The sequence below is a fragment of the Echinops telfairi genome, unplaced genomic scaffold, assembly GCF_000313985.2.
Source record: "Echinops telfairi isolate 266 unplaced genomic scaffold, ASM31398v2 ScPeMD7_7467;HRSCAF=8505_1, whole genome shotgun sequence".
Classification (NCBI taxonomy): Eukaryota; Metazoa; Chordata; class Mammalia; order Afrosoricida; family Tenrecidae; genus Echinops; species Echinops telfairi.
Window position 1 is genome coordinate 41,157,268 of NW_022111368.1, and position 22,756 is coordinate 41,180,023.

General features: G+C 39.7%; 1 protein-coding gene across 1 annotated transcript in view; it reads left to right on the forward strand.

Moving 5' to 3' along the window:
• Positions 1–8,526: 8,526 nt before the first annotated feature.
• The window catches only part of KCMF1 (potassium channel modulatory factor 1), a 31,688-nt gene continuing 17,458 nt past the window's right edge, over positions 8,527–22,756 (forward strand). Inside the window, exons 1-2 of the mRNA XM_030888454.2 lie at positions 8,527–8,694; positions 13,808–13,947. Coding sequence (XP_030744314.2) covers positions 8,664–8,694; positions 13,808–13,947 — 171 coding nt within the window. The 5' untranslated portion in view covers positions 8,527–8,663. The remainder of the gene's footprint in view (positions 8,695–13,807; positions 13,948–22,756) is intronic.

Genomic DNA, 22,756 nt, shown 5'->3' on the forward strand with positions numbered 1-22,756 from the left:
GAAGACATTTTAAGAACATTTGGAAAGCTGCATTGGTGAGAAAAAGGCCAGGAAAGTTGTATCAAGGAATTTTTTTGCCCACCATAGCAATAAATCTGTTCATTCTTTGAGGGTAGCAAGGGTTGTCCTTCAAGAATTCCGTTAGGAAAACTTAACCGATGTACCCTACAGTCTTGATCTTGCCCTTCAAACTTCATTCTCAGAACTCATTGGTCATTTCAAAGGAACACAGTTGATCCCTTCAAGGAGTCCTGGTGGTATAGTGGTTACACATTGGGCTGCACTCCACAAGGTGAAAGCCACCAGCCGCTCTGAGGGAGAAAGATGGGCGTTCTGTCCCCATAAAGAGGTGCAGTCTCAGAAACCCCCAGGAGCAGTTCTCCCCTGCCCTATGGGATCACCATGAGTCAGTCAACTCGTTGGCAGTGAGGTTTTTTGTGAGGGTGCCAAAACTGCCCTCTAAATTGAAGTGTACAGAATTCTTTGGAGGAAAGGTTAGATAAAATAGAAACACTGTTTTCAAATAAGTATAGTTCTAGATGGGAGGATATGTCTAGATACAGTAGCTTCATATTTTGACATTTTTGTTTAAGGTTTCCATGAGTTTATAACAATATTTTTTAACTTATACTCATAAAAACCATATTATTCTTTTTTTAAAAAAATAAATATTACTTCACTGGCTTTACTAGAACTAAACAAACCCGTTCCCACTAGAGGGCATTCTCTCTTTTTTAAGTTCACAGCTTTGTTTTGTGTATTTATTTGACAGAGCTGCTAAATACAAAGGTGAGGCTGAGGACATATGGTTGGTTTACATATACAGTCAACTGGTGGACCTTTCAGGGTTGACCTCCACAGGTGCTCATAGTCTGCAGATCCCTTGGTGGTGGTAGTGTCCATGTCCTGGGTGTCGCCCCCACCCCCACCCCCACCCCATTGCTGTCATAGTGAGTCCCAGGGCTCTGAGTATGTATCTGCTCAGGAGATGCTGTGCAGCACCAGTCCTCATCGAATGAGCAACTCATCTCTCTGGTTTCTTCTCACACAGAGATGATGGAGCTGTCGGCACAGTGTTCAAGCAGATCCTCTCAACACTGGAGTTCACCACAGTAGCCAACAGCAACAGTGGGGAGAAGTCCACGTACAAGCGGGCTTGTACAGTTTAGATCCATACTGAGCTATTCAAAAATCACCTGCAAAGTACATGTGAATTGTAGACTGTCAGGAGGCTGGCACCCTAGCACTCCCTGCCTGTGTTCTTCTGCTTGCTTGTTCACATTTGTGTGTGGGTGCGTGCACGCACACACATAGACACGCACACACACACACTTTTTAAGGGTTGAATGTCTTTTGCAGTTGAGATTGTTGTCTTTCATTTCAACCCGAGTCAGTATCAAAATTAAGATTAAGCTAGATTTTCTACGATTTTTTCCCTAGCATTTTTGTTGATCTTGGTAAGTGAACTTGAATAGATAAGAGCATAAGTACGCCATCATAACCATTTGGTGTGACTTATACTAGCTTCCAATTCATAAACCAGTGATTTCCTGAACTTCTTTGTAGCACACCGTGGTTAAAGCTAGATTATTCAAGGATGAGAAAAATATTTTGTCATTGGTTAACTCGATTATTCTGCTGGCTGCATGTTTCATTTATTTAGTTGCTTCCGATAATGGTGAGCCCGTGTATGTCAAAGTAGAGCTATGCCACACAAGGTTTTCAATGGATGAGTTTTCAGCGGTAAATCACTAGACCCTTCTTCCAAGGTGCCTGTGGGTGGACTCAAACTGCCAACCTCTCAATTAACAGCTGAGCACATTGACCGTGTATACCACCAGGGTATATATAAAACCCAAACACCAAACTCATTGACACTGAACTGAGTCTGATGCACAGGAAGCCTATAGGCCAAGAGTTGAATTGCCCATAAGATTTCCAAGGCCATAAATCTTAGGGGACAGATAACCTCACCTTACTCCTACACGGCACCTGGTGGGTTTGAGCCAGTCTTGGGGGAGCGGACCATTTAATCACTCATGCCACCACTGCCATCCAGTTGCTTCTGACTCATAAAGTCACCCTGGGTAGGGTTTCCGGTGCTGTAAATAAATCTTTATTCCAACAGACAGCATCATCCTTCTCCCAGTGAGCAGCCCAGTGCTTACATGAGAGCGCTGCCAGGATTCCTTTATATATAGCAGGGGTGTCAAACTAGTGGCCTGCAGGCTGCATGTGGCCCCGGAGGTAATTTTTTGTGGCCCGCAATGCTCTGAAATAAAATGAAAATAGAAAAAATTGTTATGAAGAAAATAGCACTTTGGTGAGATCGTGGCAATACCGTACACACAATTCCCTTGTTAACCCTCTAACTACTGAAGACAAGTATACACGTGACTCAGTACCTTCCCTGAGGGCCTGTGGATGTGTATAAACGCACTGACTCAATTCTGGCGACGTTTGGAAGCGATATGTCTGCCACTCTCAGTGTCACCCAGTGTAAATAGATCCCAATGGCGAAAAGGTTAAAAAGAGCACGCTGGGTTGTGCTGTTATGAATCATACCTAGGGGCAGCGCTAGTTAACATTTTTAGTGGGAAGCCATAACGATAGGGCATCATGTTTGTCAGTTGTCCAACATTTTGTGTTTTTTATTAGTTACTTTGTTATATTTTCCGGTCACAACGTAAGAGGGAAGTGAAAACTAGTAGGAGGAAAGCGCTGGCAAGTTTTGGGTAAAAAGTAATAATTTTTGTTTTATAAATACATTAAATAGAATAAATGTTTAAACCAAAGTAATTATATAGTGTTTTAATTGTCCTATTCATACTCCTGAATCCTCACTTCAAAATACAAATTTAACAAAATTTTTAAATATGATGTGACCATTGTGAATCTTGCCTGTTGCACCAAATGGCCCGTGTTTTAACTGAGTTTGACACCCCTGATACATAGTGTAGGTAAAGGAAACCTAAATATTTTTAGCACAGGAAATCGCATTGCTGCTTACACAGCTCATGGTTCTCCAACTTTCTTCCAGGGTCGTCTTGTGTTTGACAGCTTAGTTTCTGTTGTTACTGTTCCATATAGGAGCTATAATTCTCAATATCTTAATTATATCTTATATGTTATCAAAAGCAAATCTACTCTTTCTGTTAAGGAATTCTTTATCATTATTTTACTTGTGTTGTGTCTGTGTTCTGTTTTCAATTTCCTTGAGCTTTCTGTTACTGAGCAATAAACCACTACTTTTAACCGAGGAACTATGCAGCAGAGAGGAACCCTGGTGGTGTAGTGGTTATGCATGGTCAGCAATTGCAAACCCCCAGCAGCTCTGGGGGCGAAAGACTGGGCTTTATACCCCTGTAAGCAGTTGCAGTCTCGGGAACTCACAGCATTAACTCGATGGCAGTGAGATTGAGAGATGCAGCAAAGAGCTAACATGCTTTCTCTAATAGGAACTGTACGTCTATCGGTAGCACTAAGGAACAAATTTCATCAGGCTGTGATGAAAAGTGACACAAATTCTGGCAGTGAGAAAAGATGTTGCTTTGAGTGAGAAATCTGGGTTCCTTTTCAAAGTAAATGAGATTTAGGTGTGTGTGTGTGTACGCGCGCATGCGCGCGCAACTATCAAGATACTGCTGTTGAGAAGCTGTTGCAAAACCCATGCCTACAGTCATACTTTTGTTTAGAGACCAGCTGCTTTTCAAGTCAGAGGTGGTATAGAATCTTATAAAATTAGATACTGGTCCAACAAGTTAACAACAATTCATTAGAATAAATTAATGGACAGTTATAAGAAAATTATGTGGAGAAATAATGCGGTAAAGAAAAGATTATATATTATAGTAAAACATTTTTTACTTCTTGACTACTCACTAGTCAATAATTCATAATTCACTAGTTGCATAAGCATCCTTTACAGCATAAACTAGTCAATAACTCTTAATTCACTAGTTGCATAAACATCCTCTACAGGATACTTGCCACCACAAATTATTTTAAATAAAGTGAGTCTTATGAGACCCTCTTAAAGACTTATATAACAATATTTGATGCTATAATTTAAATGTATGACTTTTGATGTTTGGAATAATGGCCTTAAATATAAAAATGTATGTGTTAGGCCCAGTTGACTAGAGAAATACATCCAGAGACACTCATGTATAAGGAAGAGCTTTGTACCAAGAAGATATCATCCATCAATAAAACATCCCAGCGCAGTCCAACTCAAGTCCTTAAGTTTGATACTAGTCCATGAGTCCCTCTTCAGAGAATGCAGGAAGATCACAGGCTGCTGGGTACAGAGTTGTATGGAGCCATTTATCTCTGCCCTTCAATTAAACTGAAACCTTTTTAACCCCACATGTATGTATTGGCCAGGTTGGCACAATCCTACCTATCACAATCATATTCTAAACTTTTTGTTGGCTGTTGTCAAATTGATCCAATATAGATAATCCTTAAAATAGCATAATGCTCAAAGCAGACTTTATTTTTTAAGTGAAATTGTTGTTTGCTTTTAGGACTTCGGATAGTATTTTTGGTTTAGAGTTTAAAGATTATATCTCAAGGCAGTGGTTTCAGAGGTTTATTTTGCCTTAGCCTTCATGGTTCCAGAAAGTGTAAATTCCATGAGAAAGTGAACTTCTGTCTTGGATCAAAATAGTAATGGCAGTGGTGGCCCACCCGTTCTTCATGAAGGAAAGCAGCCACACGTCCCATGTCCCCTTCCTCGTCCCAAGTCTCTTCTGCTTCCTGGTAGCTTGGGGTGCTTTTCGGTTTTGTTGTCTTAGTCACAATTCACACTTCAGTTTTTTGACAAGGTCACAGCAAACTTTTTTTTTAATGAATCTGAGGAGAGTTTCAGTGTTGCACTTAAAAAGCATTGCCAGGCTTAAAAGCTATTGTGAATGAGTACATTTATAAATAGTCATTTTTTTTGCTCAGATATCACCTTTTCAATGAGGCTTTCTTTATCTCCACAGCCTGTACTTTCTAATATGTTCCATAACTTAATTATTTTGGTTGTAGTGTTTCTGTCTTCACCACTTATAAATGTTGTTCCATGGAGGCAGGGTTTTGTCTGTTTTATTGATGTCGGGCTTTCCACCTAGAACATTGTGCTCACTCCATTAATATGTACTAGATTTGCTGGAAAATTGCTTTCTTGATGCCCTCATTTGGCTTCAGGGTAACTTGATGGGATGTCAGTACAACTTTGGAAATCTCAAGGGTCTTAAAACTTTATCTTAAGGACTAATTTTAAAGCTATGTTATTAACGAACTAAATTGTTAGGTATCATCAAGTTGGTTCCAACTTAATGTATGTCTTTAAGCTATGAAAACCCATACTTAACTACTGTCTTGTTTTTGTTTTGTATTTTTTCCCCTGAATGTCTTATTAATTTTATGTGCTTTGTACAGGGGTAAGTCAGAAAGCGTTGCTATAAAGACATAGAAACCTTATTTTAAACAAAAATATCAAATGTGAAGCAATGGTTTCTCAACATAAATCGTCCAGTTCTGTACACTTTTAAAGGCAGTCTTTTCATCTCCCTATCCCTTCCCCCAAATATTTTTCAATTTACACTATGGCAGAACCGTAGGGTTAGCCTCCTCACCGGGTTTAAATTGTGTCCTCAAGTCGGAAGGGGCAAAATCAGGGCTTTGGGGTGGGTGAATCCTCAAACCTCACTGCCATCAGGTCAGTTCTGACTTACAGCGATCCTGTAGGACGGGGTAGAACTCCCCCTGGGGGTTTCTGAGACTAACTCTTTCCGGGAGATGAGGATTCCCAAGAAAGATCGTGTGGCACAGCGCACACAGCAGATGTAGTCTTGTGATGGGAAATTCCTTGGTGCAACTTTCCTGGTCCATTTCTCTTAAATGTGCTTTTCAAGTTCTTCTTTTTCTTTTTAGTAAGCTTCTGTGGTCATCTTTGTTGAGAAAATCTATCAAGATGTAACTGTTGTGACCAAAAAACTTTCTGAGCTGACGTCTTGTATCTTGTATGGTTTTCCATCAGTTTTTGGACTTCAGCCACTGTTTCGTCATTCGCCAAAGATAACGATCTTCCCATCATTCCTTAAAACACTTGAACCTTGTAAAAGTTAGCATTTTGTGTCCTTTCCTATAAATTGTTGCAAAAGCTTCAGTGATTCGTGAAGGCGTCTACTGGAGCTTTGTTCAAATTGAGTACCCTGACGACAAATGAGTCACTGAGAGAGCTTGTCTGCAGCCGTCCGCCGGTCACAGACACGTTTAAACATGTTCGGACCAGTTTGGAGTAAGTCCATGGGTATGTGAACCTAGTAACAATATGTCATGACTTACCCCCATATGACAAAACATTTGCCCCTTCGATCATTTTTGCAGGTAAAACTCCACGGGATTAATTACATTCACTGTGTTGTACAGCCATCATCATCATTCGTTTTTCATCATTCTGTGCCTTGTAAGCATGGTCTTCCCACTTTCCCTCCCTACCATCCCTGGTATCCGCTAAGAAACTTCCATGCCTGTGTTGCTACCTGTTCTGGGTATTTCATCTAAGTGGGATAATATATTATCTGACCTTCTGTATCTGCTTTGTTTTACTCTCAGCATAATGCTTTCATGGTTGATTTATGTGGGGGAATGTTTCAGAACTTAATTTTTCTCTCTGGTTGAGTAGTCATCTATTGCACATATGAACTACATTTTGTTTATTCATATTGATGGTTACTTGGGGTTGTTTCCACCTTTGGGCTATTGCGAGTAATATTGTACTGGATGGTCGGCATGCAGGTATCTGAGCCCTTGTTTTCGGTTCTTTTGAACATATACCAAGGAGTGTAGATGCTGGCCCATGTGGTAGTTTTATGCTTAACTTTTTAGGAACCACCAACCTGGTTCCCAAAGCTACTGCCATTGTTAACTGTTCCACCAGCAGTGTGTAAGGATTCTGAGTTGGCCATGTAGTCATCTTAGTAGGAGTGAAGTAGTATCCCATAGTTTATACTTTTATGTCTCCACGAACGAACGGAGGAGTCCTGGCGGGATAGTGAATTTAAGCATTGGACTGCTTCAAACAGCGGTTCTCAACCAGTGGGTCGCTACCCCTTTGAGAGTCAAAAGACCCTTTCACAGGGGTCTCCCGATTCTTCACAATAGCAAAATGACAGTTATGAAGTCGCAACGAAAATAATGTTATGTTTGGGAGGTCAGCACATGAGGAACTGTATGAAAGGGTCCTGGCATTAGGAAGGTTGAAAACCACTGGCTTAAATGAGGCGGTCAGTTTTCGTACAGATGTGTAGTTGGAGAAGCCCTATGGAGCCCTTGTCCTCCGCCCTGTAGGGTCGCTATGAGTTAGGATCAACCCGGCAGCAGTGACTTCTAACAACTAATGGAGGGTAGCATTTCCTTCATGGACTTATTGGCTCTTCTGTCTTCTTTGGTTAAACATCTATTTCAACCCTTTGACTTTTTTTCTTGGGTTTGTTTTTTTCTCTTGTGTAGTTACAAATGGCATGTATTTATTTAAGTAATAGAGTTTCAGCTTGTGGAGTAGAGAAATAGAATCTTTTTTTGTTAAACTGGTGTTCATATCTAGCAACTCTGTGTTGTTGGTTGGGTGTTCTCTATAAACAAGCATGCCATTTGCCTCTACCATTAAACCTTCCCATCGAGCTTTAAGTTTTAATTATGTGTTTTCCATTTCTAGCATTTGTTTGGTTTGTTTTCAGACCTACTGATGGCCACCTCTTTTCAGGTTTCTCTATTACTTCCTTTAGCATAGTACACATTGCTACTTGTTTTCTATCCTTGATATGAATTCATAACAATCTGATTCTGCACTCTATTTCTACTAATTGTGTGGGGGGGGGTGTGCATGCCCGCTGTGATTTAAAATGTGAACTCATTTCTTAGAAGTTTATTTTTGCCAGATGCTCGGTGGCAATACTAGTTTAAGAGCACTTTAAATCTTTTAAATCACTTGGTCATTTGAATTCAGGCTATAGCCCTGTAAGGAGGATGGTGTGTGATTATGAATTTTCAGAGATGTGGTTTGAAGGACCTTTTCACTTAGCCGCTTTTTTTAATTGCCTAGGAAGATTTCTAGTGCACTGTACATTGAAGGCGTCTTGAGGTCTCCGCTTTACAAGGCTTTCTCTAGATAGCCACCATCAACAGGCCTTAGTCTTTGCCTTCTTGTATTGTGTCCTACTGTGCTACGAAATCTAAGCTCGGATTTTTACCTCCTGTGGAAAATGCAGTGCCCTCGAGGTGAAAGCCTTCTTTAATGCCTCTTTTTTGCCTTCTTGGTAGCTCACCAAGGCCTTTTAGAAGGCATTGCGATATTCTGTCAAATAGTTTAAGTTCTTTTCCACCATGCTGTTGGAAATTCGTGCATTTTCATTATGTCATTTCTAGTTATTTTGAGAAGAAAATACAGGATTAAGCCAGCAGATGAAAATTTCTATGAAACTGAAAATGGTCTTTTATAGCTGCTAATTACAAATATTTCTTCCTTTATAGGTGTCAGCTGTGATGCATGTTTAAAAGGAAATTTTCGAGGTCGCAGATACAAGTGCTTAATTTGCTATGATTACGATCTTTGTGCATCTTGTTATGAAAGTGGTGCAACAACAACGAGGCATACAACTGACCACCCAATGCAGTGCATATTAACGAGGGTAGATTTTGGTGAGTATTTCATTGCCATTTCAATGAACTCTTCCTTAGAACGTTGGGGCTAGGTATGTGAAGAAGTACAGGAACATGTTCTAAAGCTATCCCCAGTATCATACAGAAGACCTCACGTTCATTAAAAATAGGATGGGTCTTACTTTTTTATATTCTAAGTGACTGCTTAATCAAAGTGTACTTGTTTATGAAAACCAATTAGCAGTATACGGAACTGAAGGAAATAGAGAAGTGTCTCAGAATGCAGTAAAAACTATTGTAGCACACAAGCACAAGTTCTTGTTCTAGCTATCCGAAAGCAGGTTGTTTCTATAGCTGATGAGAAAACATTGTCTGTCCTTAAGGAAAGCTGTACAAGTTCTCATTTCGCTGTTCAATTTCTACAACGCTTTTAGCAACAACGAAAGATGAATATTATCTCTCATACTTATATGAGAGAAGACTAAAATGTCTGTGTAAGAAAATATTATGGTTAAAAATAAAAGAGTATTTTAGGAATTTGCAGTAATAAAAGTCTCAATCAGCCCAGAATCATACAGTCATAGAATTCCAGATCAAGAAGGGATTCTAAAGGTCTTTAAGACTAATGATTTTCTCATCCACTCCTGACCCCACATACTTGTGTAATAGAGACAGACAACTTGATGGCAGGCGTGTGGAAGAATGCGTGTGTGCGGAGCAAAACCTTCAAAGGCAGCAGGACTTTGGATGCTCTTTTGGGGGGAGCAGTTTTATAGAAGAACTGAGCAGAAAGCACAGGAAGTTTCCTTGGGCTCCCTCCCTTCTAACATTGTTTCTCCAATTAACATCTTGCATTCTTGTGGTGTATTTGTTACAATGAATGAGTCGATATCAGTTCATTATTATTAACAAAAGTCCATGTATTGCATTAGGATTTCATGGTTCACTCTTTGCCTTAACGTGGTTATGGGTTTTAACAAAGGCATAGTGCCCCGTAGTCACCATTATAATTTCATACTGAGTACTTTTACTGCTCCCAAAATAGCTTGTGCGCAACCTGTTAATCCTTCTCCCTGCCCCTGATTCCTGGATTTTTTCACAACCTCTGGCATTTTGCCTTTTCCAAAATGTCATTTAGTTGAGGCTCGGTGATAGAATTCACCTTACTCCAGTGGGAGGTCCAGGTTTGATTTCCAGTGCACCATCGCCCACCTCTGAGTACTGCTTTGGCTGTAGCTCTGACGCTGAGACCTTCCAGACTTAAGAATGACTCAGTAAAAAGGCCTGGCAATCCACTGGTGAAAATCATCCAATGGAGACCACACATCCGATCACAGGGATGGCAGGGGCCAGATTGGGCATGGGGCCACCAGGAGTTGGGGTCAACAGTGGTAGCTAACAACAACATACAAGGGACTTCAAAAGTTTGTAGGAAAATTAAATTAAAAGATAAAAACTACAAACTTTATTTCTCCACCTAGGCTCCAAGATCAAGGTACTTTTGTAAGCAGTGAAATCAGTCTCTTAGTTCATCCCTAAAGAACTGAGAGTCCTGGGAATTTAACCAGGTCAGTAGGGGGGTATGGTGTTAGAAGGGGTCAGATCAGGACTGTAATGTGGATGGATACCTTATGATTTTTAATGAAAACTTGCAAAATCCCCCGTTAGTTGAAAGGAATGAGCAGGAACATTGATGTGGTGGAGAGGACCCTCTGAGGAAGTTTTACTGGCATTTTTCTGCTAATGCTTTAACTAACTTTCTCAAAACATTCTCATAATAAGTAGGCATCATCATTTTTGACTCTCCAAAAAGTCAGTAAGCAAAATGCCTGATCATCCGTAAACACTCTGTCTAGACCTTTTTTTCTTGGCCAGTCAGTCCCATCTCTTGTCAGCTGTTGCTTTGATTGTTCTTTCTCTTCAGGAGTGTACCTGGAAAGCCACATTTCATCTCCTGTTAGAATTCTTCACAGCAGTGCTAATGGATCTTGACTTCGCCTGTATCCAATGTCCACTTTAAACATTTTGTTTAAAATGTTCTGCTCTCATACGCGGCTGCTCTAGGTGCAACACATTTGGCACCCATTAAGCAGGAAGTTTGTTTAACTTTAATTTTCCAGTCAGAACTGTGTAAATAACCCATTGAGATGTCTCTGGCGTTGGCTGTTGTTTCTACTGGTAATCGCCAATTCTCTTCCATTAGGGCACGAACAAGATTACTTCCTAGCAAACTGATTTGGATGGTCTGCCACTGCTGACTTCGTTTTTATCATCTCATCCCTTTTTAAATGAATTAGCTCTTTGTAAACTGCTGCTTTCTTTGGAGCATGATCCCCAGAGATCTTTGTAAAGCATGAGGATTTCATCATTCTTCTACCAAAGTTTCGCCAAAAATTTGGTGTTTGTTCTTGCCTTAGTTTTAGCAGGGTTCACCTTGTGCAATCCTGCCCTTGATCAGTGTGAGTTTTCCATCACCATTAATCTTCCCCTGGCGTCCCAACCCTGGTGGCTAGGAGTGTCTTCAGCCTCCGTCCATGCTGCCGTGTGTATCAAGATTTGTTTCGTCTCCTACGGGCTGTACCACCTTTTTGTTTATTCACTCACCTGCTATTGAGCATTTAGACTGTTTAAACCTTTTGGAGTCTCTGTTTTCTTACGTCAAGGCATATGCCTAGAAATGGAATTGCTGGATATCTATTTTTAGGTGTTTAAGGAAATGCCATGCTGTTTTTCATAACACCTGAACTTTTTGCATTTCCAACAGCAATGAATAGAGTTGTAATTTTCCCACATCCTCACCAGCATTTGTTATTTTTTGTGTTTTGTTTTGGCCATCCTAGTGGAAATGAATGGCACCCCATGTGGTTTTGATTTGCCTATCTCTGATACTTAATGACTGAGCAGCACACTCTGCTTGGTGGCCTTTTAATCTCTTTGGTAAAATGCCTGTTCAAGTCATTTGCCCATTTTATGATTAGACTGGCATTTGTTGTTGTCAAATTTTATATATATCTTGATTCTTAATTCTGTCTGTGGTTTCTAACAATATTTTTCTGTTATAGCTTGCCTTTCCTTTTGTTTTGTTTTTGTGGGGGTTTTTTGGTAAAGTTTTTTGACGAACAAAAATTTTTAATTTTTCTGAATTCTCGGTTTATTTTTTCTTTTTCTGTTTGTAATCTTGTTAATTCTATTGTTGAAAACTAGGCTAACAATATTGCTCCTGTTTGTTTTCTAAAAAATGTTAAGATTTTAGTTATATTTAGGTCCTTAATCCTTTTTGAACTTAGTTTTATGTATGATGTAAGGTGAAGATCTTGTTTCCTTTTTTCCCCTCACATACGCAGTTCCTCTGCTCATCATACCGTGCCAGCCGCTACCACTGTTTCCAAATATTTGTTACCCCTCGCAGACATCCAATGCCCCTGAGCATGTGTACATGTTCTCGCTCTCTCACTCTCGCTCTCTCCTGCTCTGGAGAACTTTTGATAAATCTTGGTCTCTGCACATTTGCCTACTCTAGCTATTTTGTGTACACTGGGTCATACAGTGTCTGTCTATAGTAGCTTGTTAGTGGGTTCTGTAGGCTTTCCATGGTCCATGCCGTCTGCAAGTAAACATTGTTTGGAAGCCTTTTATTTCATTTCGCTCCCTTATCATCCTGATTAGATACTCTTTTGAACAGAAATGTCAAGGGCAAACATCATCTTGTTTCTGACTATAGAAGGAAAAACCACCTAGACTTTTGCTATTAAGCATGATGTTAGCTGTATTATTCTTGTAGATACTCTTAATGGAAGTGAGACATTTCCGCCCTTTCAATATGTCTACCCCCACTTAACATAAAACTACCTCACAAATCTTTTGAGCATAATAAGTGGTTGATATATATGTAGTAGATAAAACCTTTCAGATATTTTTAAGAAGAGAGTTCTCCTTAAAGAATTAAATCTGAATTAGATCTCCTTAAAGAATTAAGTATGAACAAGCTTTATTTAGTGAACACTTGCTTCCCTTTTCTCACACAAGCAGTAATGGCTTCTTATATCTGGTATTTGTTTCATTTAAGTGATAAAGTAATTTTTTTTTCTGATGAAGTAGCAGACCATGCTAAATACGCTTTCAGTTGTAGTTCTTTTTGTGTTACTATTTGTGAGAAAAATATTCCCTCAGATGGACTAATAAAAGCCAAATTACAGATTCCCTCAGACTCTCACTTATTAGATCATTGGTTCTCAACCTTCCTAAAGCAGCGACCCTTTCATACAGTTCCTCATGTTGTGTTGACCCCCAACCATAAAATTGTTTTTGTTGCTACTTCCTGTTATTTTGCTACTGTTTTGAGTCTGGCGACCCCTGTGAAAGAGTCATTCAACCTCCAAAGGGGTTGTGACCCACAGGTTGAGAACCACTGTTCTAGAGGGTTCTTCATTTACCAGTTGAGCAGAGTGAGCCGTGGTAGTCTGGCATTCAGTCTGCCATCTTTCTGAGCTGAGTGAATGCCAGCAGTCTTTCCTGCGAGACGATTGGTTGTTCTACCGGCACATAGGTTGATTGGCAGAATTGGTCACAGTGCTCTGTTCTTATCCTCCCAGCACTTGAGACGTGTGTAACTGACACATCCTAATATCATGTTAATATCTGTGTTGGTCACAGTTTATACAGCCCAGTCGTTGCATTGGACCAATTAAACTCAGCAATTCTATATAGAGGCGTTTGTTTGTTTGTTTTAGCTATATAGAGTTTTTTGAGACTATAAATCTTTACAGGAACAAACAACTTCATGTTTTTCCATGGTAAGCCTAGTAGTGAGTTTGAATTGCCACCCGTGCAGGCTACCAGCCAAAAGTCACGACACCTGGGAAAAATAAATTACCCTAAAATTAAGGACCAGAGATGAAATGAGAGCTGTTACAGAATAAAATAAAGGGATAAAACATGTTGCCTTCATTTTCTCTTGTGACTAACCTAACCGTATGGGACAGGAGTTTGGGATAGTGCCATGGACTCCTGGGGGATGGGAAGGTTACAGATGGCCTCAGAGCTCTGACAAAAGGAGATTATCGATGGAGATTTCACCCCTGTATCCTGTGATCAAATTTATATATACACTTAAAAAAATACTCCTCATTGCAATTCCGTCTTATGTTTTCAGATTTGTACTATGGCGGGGAAGCGTTCTCTGTAGAGCAGCCACAGTCTTTTACTTGTCCCTACTGTGGGAAAATGGGTTACACAGAGACGTCGCTTCAAGAGCACGTTACTTCTGAGCATGCGGAAACATCAACAGAAGTGGTAAGTGAAGCAGCGTTGTTCCTAAATGTTGTACGGTACATTTTCCTAAAATAAATAGAGTTAGGTCCCTGTCATCTACCTCCTGCTAAGTATACTGTTACTGTTTGCATTTTCATTATGAAAGCATCTTTTACCAGGGCAGCGTACACCTCCTAGGAGACTGCATTTGGATGAAAAAATAACCTTCGTTTGTCCACAGTAGCCTTTCTTTGCCTCTTGGTAAAAGCACAGTACTTGGAGTCTTGATCATCTTCCAGAGCACACTCTTGAATGCGTTGTAAAAAGATTCAAAGCACTCACCCGGGAGCCCTCTCTTTTAACAGTATCCCGCTACTTGCCTGCTTTTTCCTCTAGAGGCAGCCTTCTCAAGGAAATTGAAAAGTTTGGGTAAGTAAGCTGTAGCCCATTCTGATAGCACATCACGAATCTTGGTTTCACACTCGGAAGGTTTGCTTTCTAAATCAAAGTCTCCTACAAGTTCCTTCTAGCCAGTAGTTCCCTGTAGCTAACCACCGGGGACCCACAGTAATTCAGAGTCTTGAATGCTTTAGGGAGTCAGTGCTTGACGTGTGAGTCGGCGTACATGCAGCCTCACGAAATGATAAAAGTATACTCAGTGGGCACTGAACACACCATTTTTAGTGGTAGTACTAGGTGAAGTGAAGACTTAATATGAACTGTCGGTGTTGAGTTTGGAGAACTTGGCCCAAAAAAAAGTTTTCTATAAATCGTACCTATTTGTATATAAAATTTTATATTTAATTATGTCATTTTATTGATTGCAGCAACTAATAAACCTTAATGTACTCAAAATGAATTGGCTGAAACCAAAGAAAGTGGCATGTCAAAGACCCTTAAGTAGTAATGGGCAGGGCCACATGTTTGAACTCAGCCAGAGCTCATACTAAGCACTGCCCTATGCAGCCTTTGCTGTAGCCCTGGCAGTACTGCCATGCAGAATGCAGTTTGACTCTCGATCCCATTTACATTGCTCCTTTGGGACTGAAAGTTACTGTGAGACTTATAGTTCAATTAGTTGACAAACTTACACTAAGTAGTCCTCAAGCCATTGCTATTCTCAATTCTTTGTTTTTCTTCTGTAAAAGTGGCTGCCTCCTTTGGGTATTGTCTTGGATAGCAGTGGGAAGAAGCCTCACTTGATTGCATCTCCATCCTGGTTGTTGGAGAAATGTTGCAATAATTTCTCTTTGATTTCTTTTCTGTTTGGGTACTTTGTTCAATTGTATGCAATAAAGGCTCCCTTGTTGTAAATTAGGCATTCATATTTTGCTTCAACTCTTTATTGTGAGTTGGATGAAAGTTACAGTAAAGATCAGTTTTCCATTCAACACTTCTTTTTTTAAAGTCATTTTATTGGCGTCTCCATTCAACACTTGACACACATTTCATGTCATTGATGCGGATCTCTACAATATAATACCACTTTCCCAATGCCTCCCTGTGTTCTCTCCATTCCCTTTGCCTTCCTAACTCTTCTGACCCTGGTTGCTGCTCAACAACGTAGGCTATAGAACATTATCTCTGTGGAGTATGTTATGCCCATTAACTGCGGTATCCCTGGGACTCCAGTCCCAAGCATCCTGACTCAGTGACATTCCTTCAAGGTGTTTGGTTATATCTAAGAAGTCTTCCCTGTATATGTTCCATCACATTCATGGATCTATTTGCAGCAAAGGTGAATGCACATGTACAGATGTCTTCTCTGAAACCTCCGTGTGGTCACGCGTGTGCTCCCCCCCTCTCCTACAAAAGCAAGCACCCTACAGTGGTTATCAGCCTGGAGATGTCAGTATACCGTCCTTTCATTATCCCGTTGGACACAATTACCCTGTTTTCTATTCGGGTATTGGTGAAACCAGTAGTAATTTATGTTCATTCCATGAATGAAAAACAGATTACTCTGTTTTGGAAATAAAACCCAACCCCAGACGAGCCTTACTTTAATTATTTTAATCTACATACGTTGTGAGTTTTGTTGCTTTACCAGATTTATTTATCTTTAAAGTGTTTTCATTGTAAGCCATATATAAATTGTGCCAATTTAAAGTGCACAATTCAGTGATGTAATTTACATTCACAATGTTTTACAACCATAACCATTACCTGTTTCCAAACCATTACCTATTTCTCAACACTTCAAATAGAAACCTATTAAGCAATAGCTCCCCTTTCTCCTTCTTCAGGCCCCTGGTAACCACTCATGAATTTTGTTCTGTACATATGCCTCTTCTAGATATTCCATGTAAGTAGGCATATACATGATAGACTTGTGTGAGTGAGCTAAGTCATGCTGCATAATGCGTTCAAGGCTCATCCATGTTGTCTCATCAATCCAGACTTTATTTCTCTGTGTGGCTTAGTAGCAAACGTTCTCGGGTTCAGATTTAAAACAATTTTATAGTCTTTGCTTACAGTTTTTTGTCTCCTTTCCATGAGGGATTCACTGGTCCAACTTTAGATTTGACACTCCTTTTTGATTAACTTAAGAAGGTTTTGGGGTGGTGTGGAGGAAAAGAGAGGCCAAATATCTTCAAAACCAGGTACTATGGAAAATAATAACCTCTCATGGAATGCATAGTGGAGGTGGCTATTGGACACAAACTTTTAAAGGTACCAGCAATGAAGCTGTTTCACATGTCAGAAGCCAAGAGAAGAAAGGTAACAATGATTTTTATTTGCTAGTATTTAGTGTACTGGCTGGAATGAGATTGGGAATGATGTAATCCTAGTATAAGATTCCAGAGAACTAAGCAAGTGCTTGCTAAAGAGAATAATAAGAGAAAGATATGGTAAAGACCCAAAAATGGTGAACCAGGAGGGGGAAAGTGGACAGATTTGAACAATTACTGAAGAAAGTAAGGTGTATCTGCCTGGTGTGTGTGTGTGTGTGTGTGTGTGTGTGTGTGTGTGTGTGTGTGTTGTATTTTTAAGGGTTTTTAAAGTTTTTTACTTTAAGAGTATATAGACCTTTGTTTCCACTTACACGCACTCTTTTTGGTACTTGCCAAATGAAGAAAGTTTTGCTTAAAATACAGTAAATAATGCAAAATTAAGCACAATGTGTTTTTAAACCCTCCTAGTAACCCCTAATATTTGGTAGATTGGAACAACTCACCTATTTTGGTTGTGGGAAGATCAAATTCAAATCCATCAGCCTGGCGGTTAGAGTGAGCAATAGAGAACAAGTGAGATTATGCAAGTACGATCAGCTAGCCAGGAAGGACTAGGATCATGGCTCCGATGCACAAACAGGTTAGAGCAACCTTGGCTTAGTGGGTAGGAGTTGGGCTGCGAACCACAAGGCCAGCAGTAAGAACTTAGCAGCCTCTCCAAGGGAGAAAGATGAGGCTTTGTGTTCCTTTAAAGACTTACCCTGCAGACACCCACAGGGGCCATTTGACCTTGCCCTCTGAGTCACAAATCAGGTGTCAGTGATTTGGGTTTGTTTTTTAACGTAAAGGGTCATTAAGAGAGGATCCTGAAATTGTTTAAAAGTCTTCTGAGATGATATTTGAGCTGACTTGCACTTCAAGTAATTACTGAGCTTTTAGGGGTTTTGTTTGTTTTGTGTGTTGTTGGGTGTGTGTGTGTGTGTGTGTGTGTGTGTGTGTGTGTGTGTGTGTGTGTTTCAAACTGGAGTATGGCTTTTATCACTAATGGATGATGTATAATTAATCTCCCTTCAGTTTTTTATGTAGCAACTATTGCAATTTCTATGAAAAACATAATGCCCAAAAAGTAAAAGCACTTTTGGCTCACCAGTGTTTCTTACTAGAAAATTATGTTATAATCGATTATTCTTTTCATGCAAGTAGCAGTCCTTTATTCGTTCTGTCATGTCACTACGAGGAACTTTGTTTACTGTTTTTGTTTTTATTTCTTTACTTTGTTTTTATTAGCTTCTTGAAAAGGAGTTCAGATAGCCTGCACTGTTGCAATGTTTTTGGTATAGTAGGTTAATAATATATCCTGCCTCCTTTGTGTTGATTGCTGAGATGTGTTTGTAACAAATTGAGTTTCACTTTTGGAATGCCATGATATTATTATGCTACAACACACTAACTTATCAATGAAAATCAAAAGGTGATTTTATAAATTTCTCACAATCTCACTGTAGACTATTTTAATTAATGCTAGGGGGAGATGGTGGTACATAAAAGGACTTTTGAAATATTTTATTGTGTTAAGCTGAATGTCAGATTATTATGAGAATAAGTACCTTTTATAGGAAGGTATTTGTGCTAGTATTTGTCAGTATTTGGTTATATCTGGGAGGGTTGTGTTTGTGGGGAAATTTTTCTTGCTCTGTAGTATTCCTCTGTGTTTCTTTAAAATTCCATATGGCAAAAGGGAACACAGCTGTTTTCAAATAGGAGAAATGTCTAGTGGGAAGGGTTTGCTGGGTAAGAAAGCAGCAGTTTTGTTGTTGGACGCCGTTGAGTTGATTTCCATATTAACATGTTAACATATTAGCAACGTTTATTTTAAATCCGTTGGCCACACAAGCTGGCTTTTTCTTGTCCTGTGAAGTAAGTACAAGTTTGTCAAGTTCAACATCCAGAAAATTGCTTTCAAGATAGTCTCGTGGAAATATGTACAGGGTTTGCAAAAAAATTCCTAGGGAGAGTAGTATAAATTAAAGATAGGAGGTCTCTGGTAGCTATTGGCAAATTAGAATTAGTTTTAATAGTACTCAGTTATAGTACTAACAGTACTAAGCACTCTTCGGCCTTGTCTCATCTCCTCCCTACAACTTTATTCTGCCTACTATACCCCTGGGTTAAAAATCACAAAGCAAATTCAAATTATCTGAATAGGCCAACCTCTGCCTTCATGGCTGAGGTCATTTTCCTTAGGGTACTCTCTCAAGCTGGACCTTGCTTGACAAACTGGTTTTGCCTTTAAGAAGAAAAACATACAGAGTTTCTGTCATCATGAGACTCTAATTTAATCTTTTAAAAAAACAATACCACAAACTTAAGAGTCAGTTTCTAGTTCTTCATGAAAATGGCTGCTTGATTTTGGCTTCTGGGTCCTCCTTCCCACCTTTAAAATCCTTATTGACCCTATTTAGCAATAGACGGTTCCCAGTTCTCTCTCAAAATCAACAAGTAAGCTACCCTCACAGAAGTAGGGGAGGAATGGAATTATGATGGGTTTCTATGCTATCTGACTATGGAGGCGCTATTTCTCGAGTGAATTCGGGCCAGCATACAGGACTGGGACAACTTGGAGTGATCTGAAGTTCTCATTGTACCTAAGTTATGGTGTAGGTTTTGTGAACTTCCATATCACCATATACATTTGATTTTAATTTCTAAAATACAGGTGGCAGCCCTGTATTTTAGCCAGCATTAAGATGGGGGAGGTGGAACTTAGAGGAAAAACAAATTCAATATGAAATAAACCCTACTTAATTATAAATCAACTTAAGTATCCTACTGTAAGAACAGAAAAGCATAATCAAATTGAACAGTGTGCACATTCAAAACCTAAATGGTCTTTTTTTAATACTTTTATTGGGGGCTCTTACATTTCTTATCACAATCCATACATTCCTCTAATGTGTCAAGCACATTTGCACATATGCCGCCATCATCATTTTCAAAGCATTCTCTTATCGCCTGAACCCAAAAGGTCTTCTGTTGGCCAAATGAATGGCAAGGTACAAACAGCTGCCAAGGAGATGGTTCTGGGAGGCCCTCACAGCATGGGCTTTTCCACTAGTCCTTTATGGATGGAATCAAAACTAAGCTCAGACTTAGTTTTCATATTATACTTAAAAATAATTATAAAATACATTTCTGCTTCTGATTGAGCAGGAGATCCAAAACCTGAAGTTTTTGGCCTGCCAGTAATTAGCTCAGTAAAATGTCAACCCCACCCCCACCCCACCCTTCCCAATATGCACATAAAGGCTTGGGTGGGATATGTGTGTGGCTTTTTGTTTTTTTTCTTGGCTTAAAGTTCTACTGACTCAGTTTAAAACACCCTCAAGATGAAACTTATATAAACTTCAATAGTGAATAGAAACTATTTCTGTTTCTTGATATTTAATCTAATACTTATAACTTAAAGTATTATTATCATGAGTTCGTTAATGAAAAAACTAAAACCCACACAATAAATGGATTGATTCTGATTCATAGTGACCCTGTATAGGGGTTTGGGGGCTATAAATCTTTACAGGCAAATACAGCCTCATTTTTCTCCCATGGAGTTGCTGGTGGGTTTGAACAGCTGACCGTGTGGTTAGTGAATACTTTAAAGAATTAGCACGGGGTGATTGTGCTCAGTACAGCCTTAGAAGATGCAGTCAGTTTATGCAGACCATTTATGTGCCATAAAATAGGAAGAACTTCCAACTTTTAAAAAACTATTTTTTTAAATTGTGAATTGGGTGAAGTTTACAGAGTAATTCTATTTTCCATTCAGCAATTCATACACATTTTGTTTCATAGCATTGATTGCCATCCCCATAGTGCAAAATCCCTTGTTCCTCTTCCTATGTTTCCTGTTTCCATTTCTCTTCCTCTCCTAACCCTTCTGAACCTCGTCTTTGGATAAATACTGTCTTTTGATTATTTCCCTTAGAGGTATTTGTCTCACCAATGTTATTATTGCCCTTACAGACCTGTTTGGCTGAAAACTGTTCCATTCCAAGCCTGCAGGGCAACTTAAGGGACATGGTCTTGAGGGTTCCACCCATCTTTCCCCAACCAGTAAGCCTGGTTAAAGGAGGCTATATTTGTAAACATCTTTTAGTTTACCTGGTTCATTACTCAACATGGTAAACCAACCATTTAAACCAGCAGAGTTGTGGTGAGTAGCCCAGGGAAGACTACCTAACTTTTTTTTTTTAAAGACTACCTATCTTTTAATACTAGAAATTCGTATCGTATGAACACAGGAATGTTCTTTGATTTGATGTTATGTTTTTCTCTGTCTTGTGCTTATTATTTGGGGGAGGAGGAGTAAATTCATAGAAGGATGAAGACATTAGAGCTATGGCAAAGAATGGGTTCCTCTACATTTGAAACATCCCAACTTAAAGAGGAAACCATTCAGTGCTTAAATTCTAAACAGCTAGTTTTCCGAAAGCTTTGGATGACAGTGGTAGCCCCAAGTCTATTTGAATCATTGAAGTCTTTCTCTCTTTCTATGGCCATTGTTGCAGGGTCCCTGTTCGTTGTCTGCCTTGATCTTTTATGTTCACTGAGGTAGGGAAGCTGGGTGGTCGGTGATGGAGACATATAGCTAGATTGGTGATGGCCTGTGGGGGAGGGTAGAGGGCATGGGGAGTCAATGTAGGTGGATACAGTGAGGAAGAAAAGCTTTCAGAGTTGATGGGGGTGATGATCACACACCACTTCTTGAGAGGTTTGCACAAATAAAAAGCAAATACTTCTTTTAACTTTTCATGATGACTAAAGTTAATAATTTGACTTACCACTGCGATAGGAATAAGGAGTGAGAGTGGGGAAGCAAAGAATGTTCATGCAATGAGGAAACAAAAGTAAGAGGACACAGGAGGTTGGGGGCTGCAGAAGGCTTGCATGTGAGAAAAGTGTGGGTGCCTGAGCAAAAATTAACTGAGTTGTTAACTGTAAAAAAGAAAGAGTGAGGGGAACACACCGTATGTGTGCGTCACCCCACTTCTTTGCCCTCAGAAAGATGATGAGAGTTAGAAAAGGTTGCTAGATAATTCCTGGGCCATTTATTACACATTGCTTGGAAAGGGAGCCTTGCAGAGGCTATGTATGTTTACTGACCTTTTACAAGACTATATCTTCATGTATTACCCAAGAACATTGTATTTAATTGATGTGAAATGAGAAGATGACAAAATGGTTGTTTTCTCAATTGGTCAAATTCTTAATGTAAGACACAGTGTTGCCAGCTGGCAGCATATGGAAAACGTGGCTTCTGTGCACACAGACCTGGTGGCATGATTAAAGATCAGACTAGCTTATCGACACAATCGGAGAAATGAAGAGGACTTAGAGACGACCTTGAGCCAAGCCTGAGAAAGGGTGTAATTTTTGGACAGTGAACCAAACTCAAAAAAACACATTGACTGTTATAAAGTCAGTGCCAGCTCACGGTGACCCTGTAGGACAGGGAGAACTGCTTCTGTGAGTTTCCACAATTCTTAACTCTTTACAGGAGTAGAAGCCCTGTATTTTTCCCTCGGGTGATTTGGAACCTCTGACCTTGCGGTTAGCAGCTCAAAGTATAACCAATATGCCATCAGGGCTCCTTAAAGGTGGACAGAGAAGCATTATCCAAAGGTGAAGACAACCTGAACCCACAATGAGTGTTGAGAAAGACCATAGTGGATGGAGGGGAAGCCAAAGTATTAATTGTTTTGAGAGATAATGGGAAACAAAACTGAAGGCTGAGTGAATCCAGGTATTAGAGAACCTTTAAACCAGAAAATGTGTCCATTTGAATAATAAATAAAGAAGATTTCAGCACCTTTACAGAATAACTATATTTTCTCCACGACTAGCCCACTTCGCTTGTCCTTTGAGAAGGGAAGAAAGCAGCACTTGAGTGGCTCTGCAGCTCTTCTGACGCCGCCTGAGCTTCACCACCAAGACCACGTGGAGATGGAGCAGGAAAGCAGTAGAAATTACAGAACAGCTGTGCTGCCCATTCCAAGGCTGTGCTCATTGCCAGATAACTGCTGTATCAAATGTACTACCACCAGAAGTAACGATAGAGGGAAATTTAACAGCTTTTGAGCCCATAATTTCAAAAAGAAAATGTTTCTGATGAATCTAAA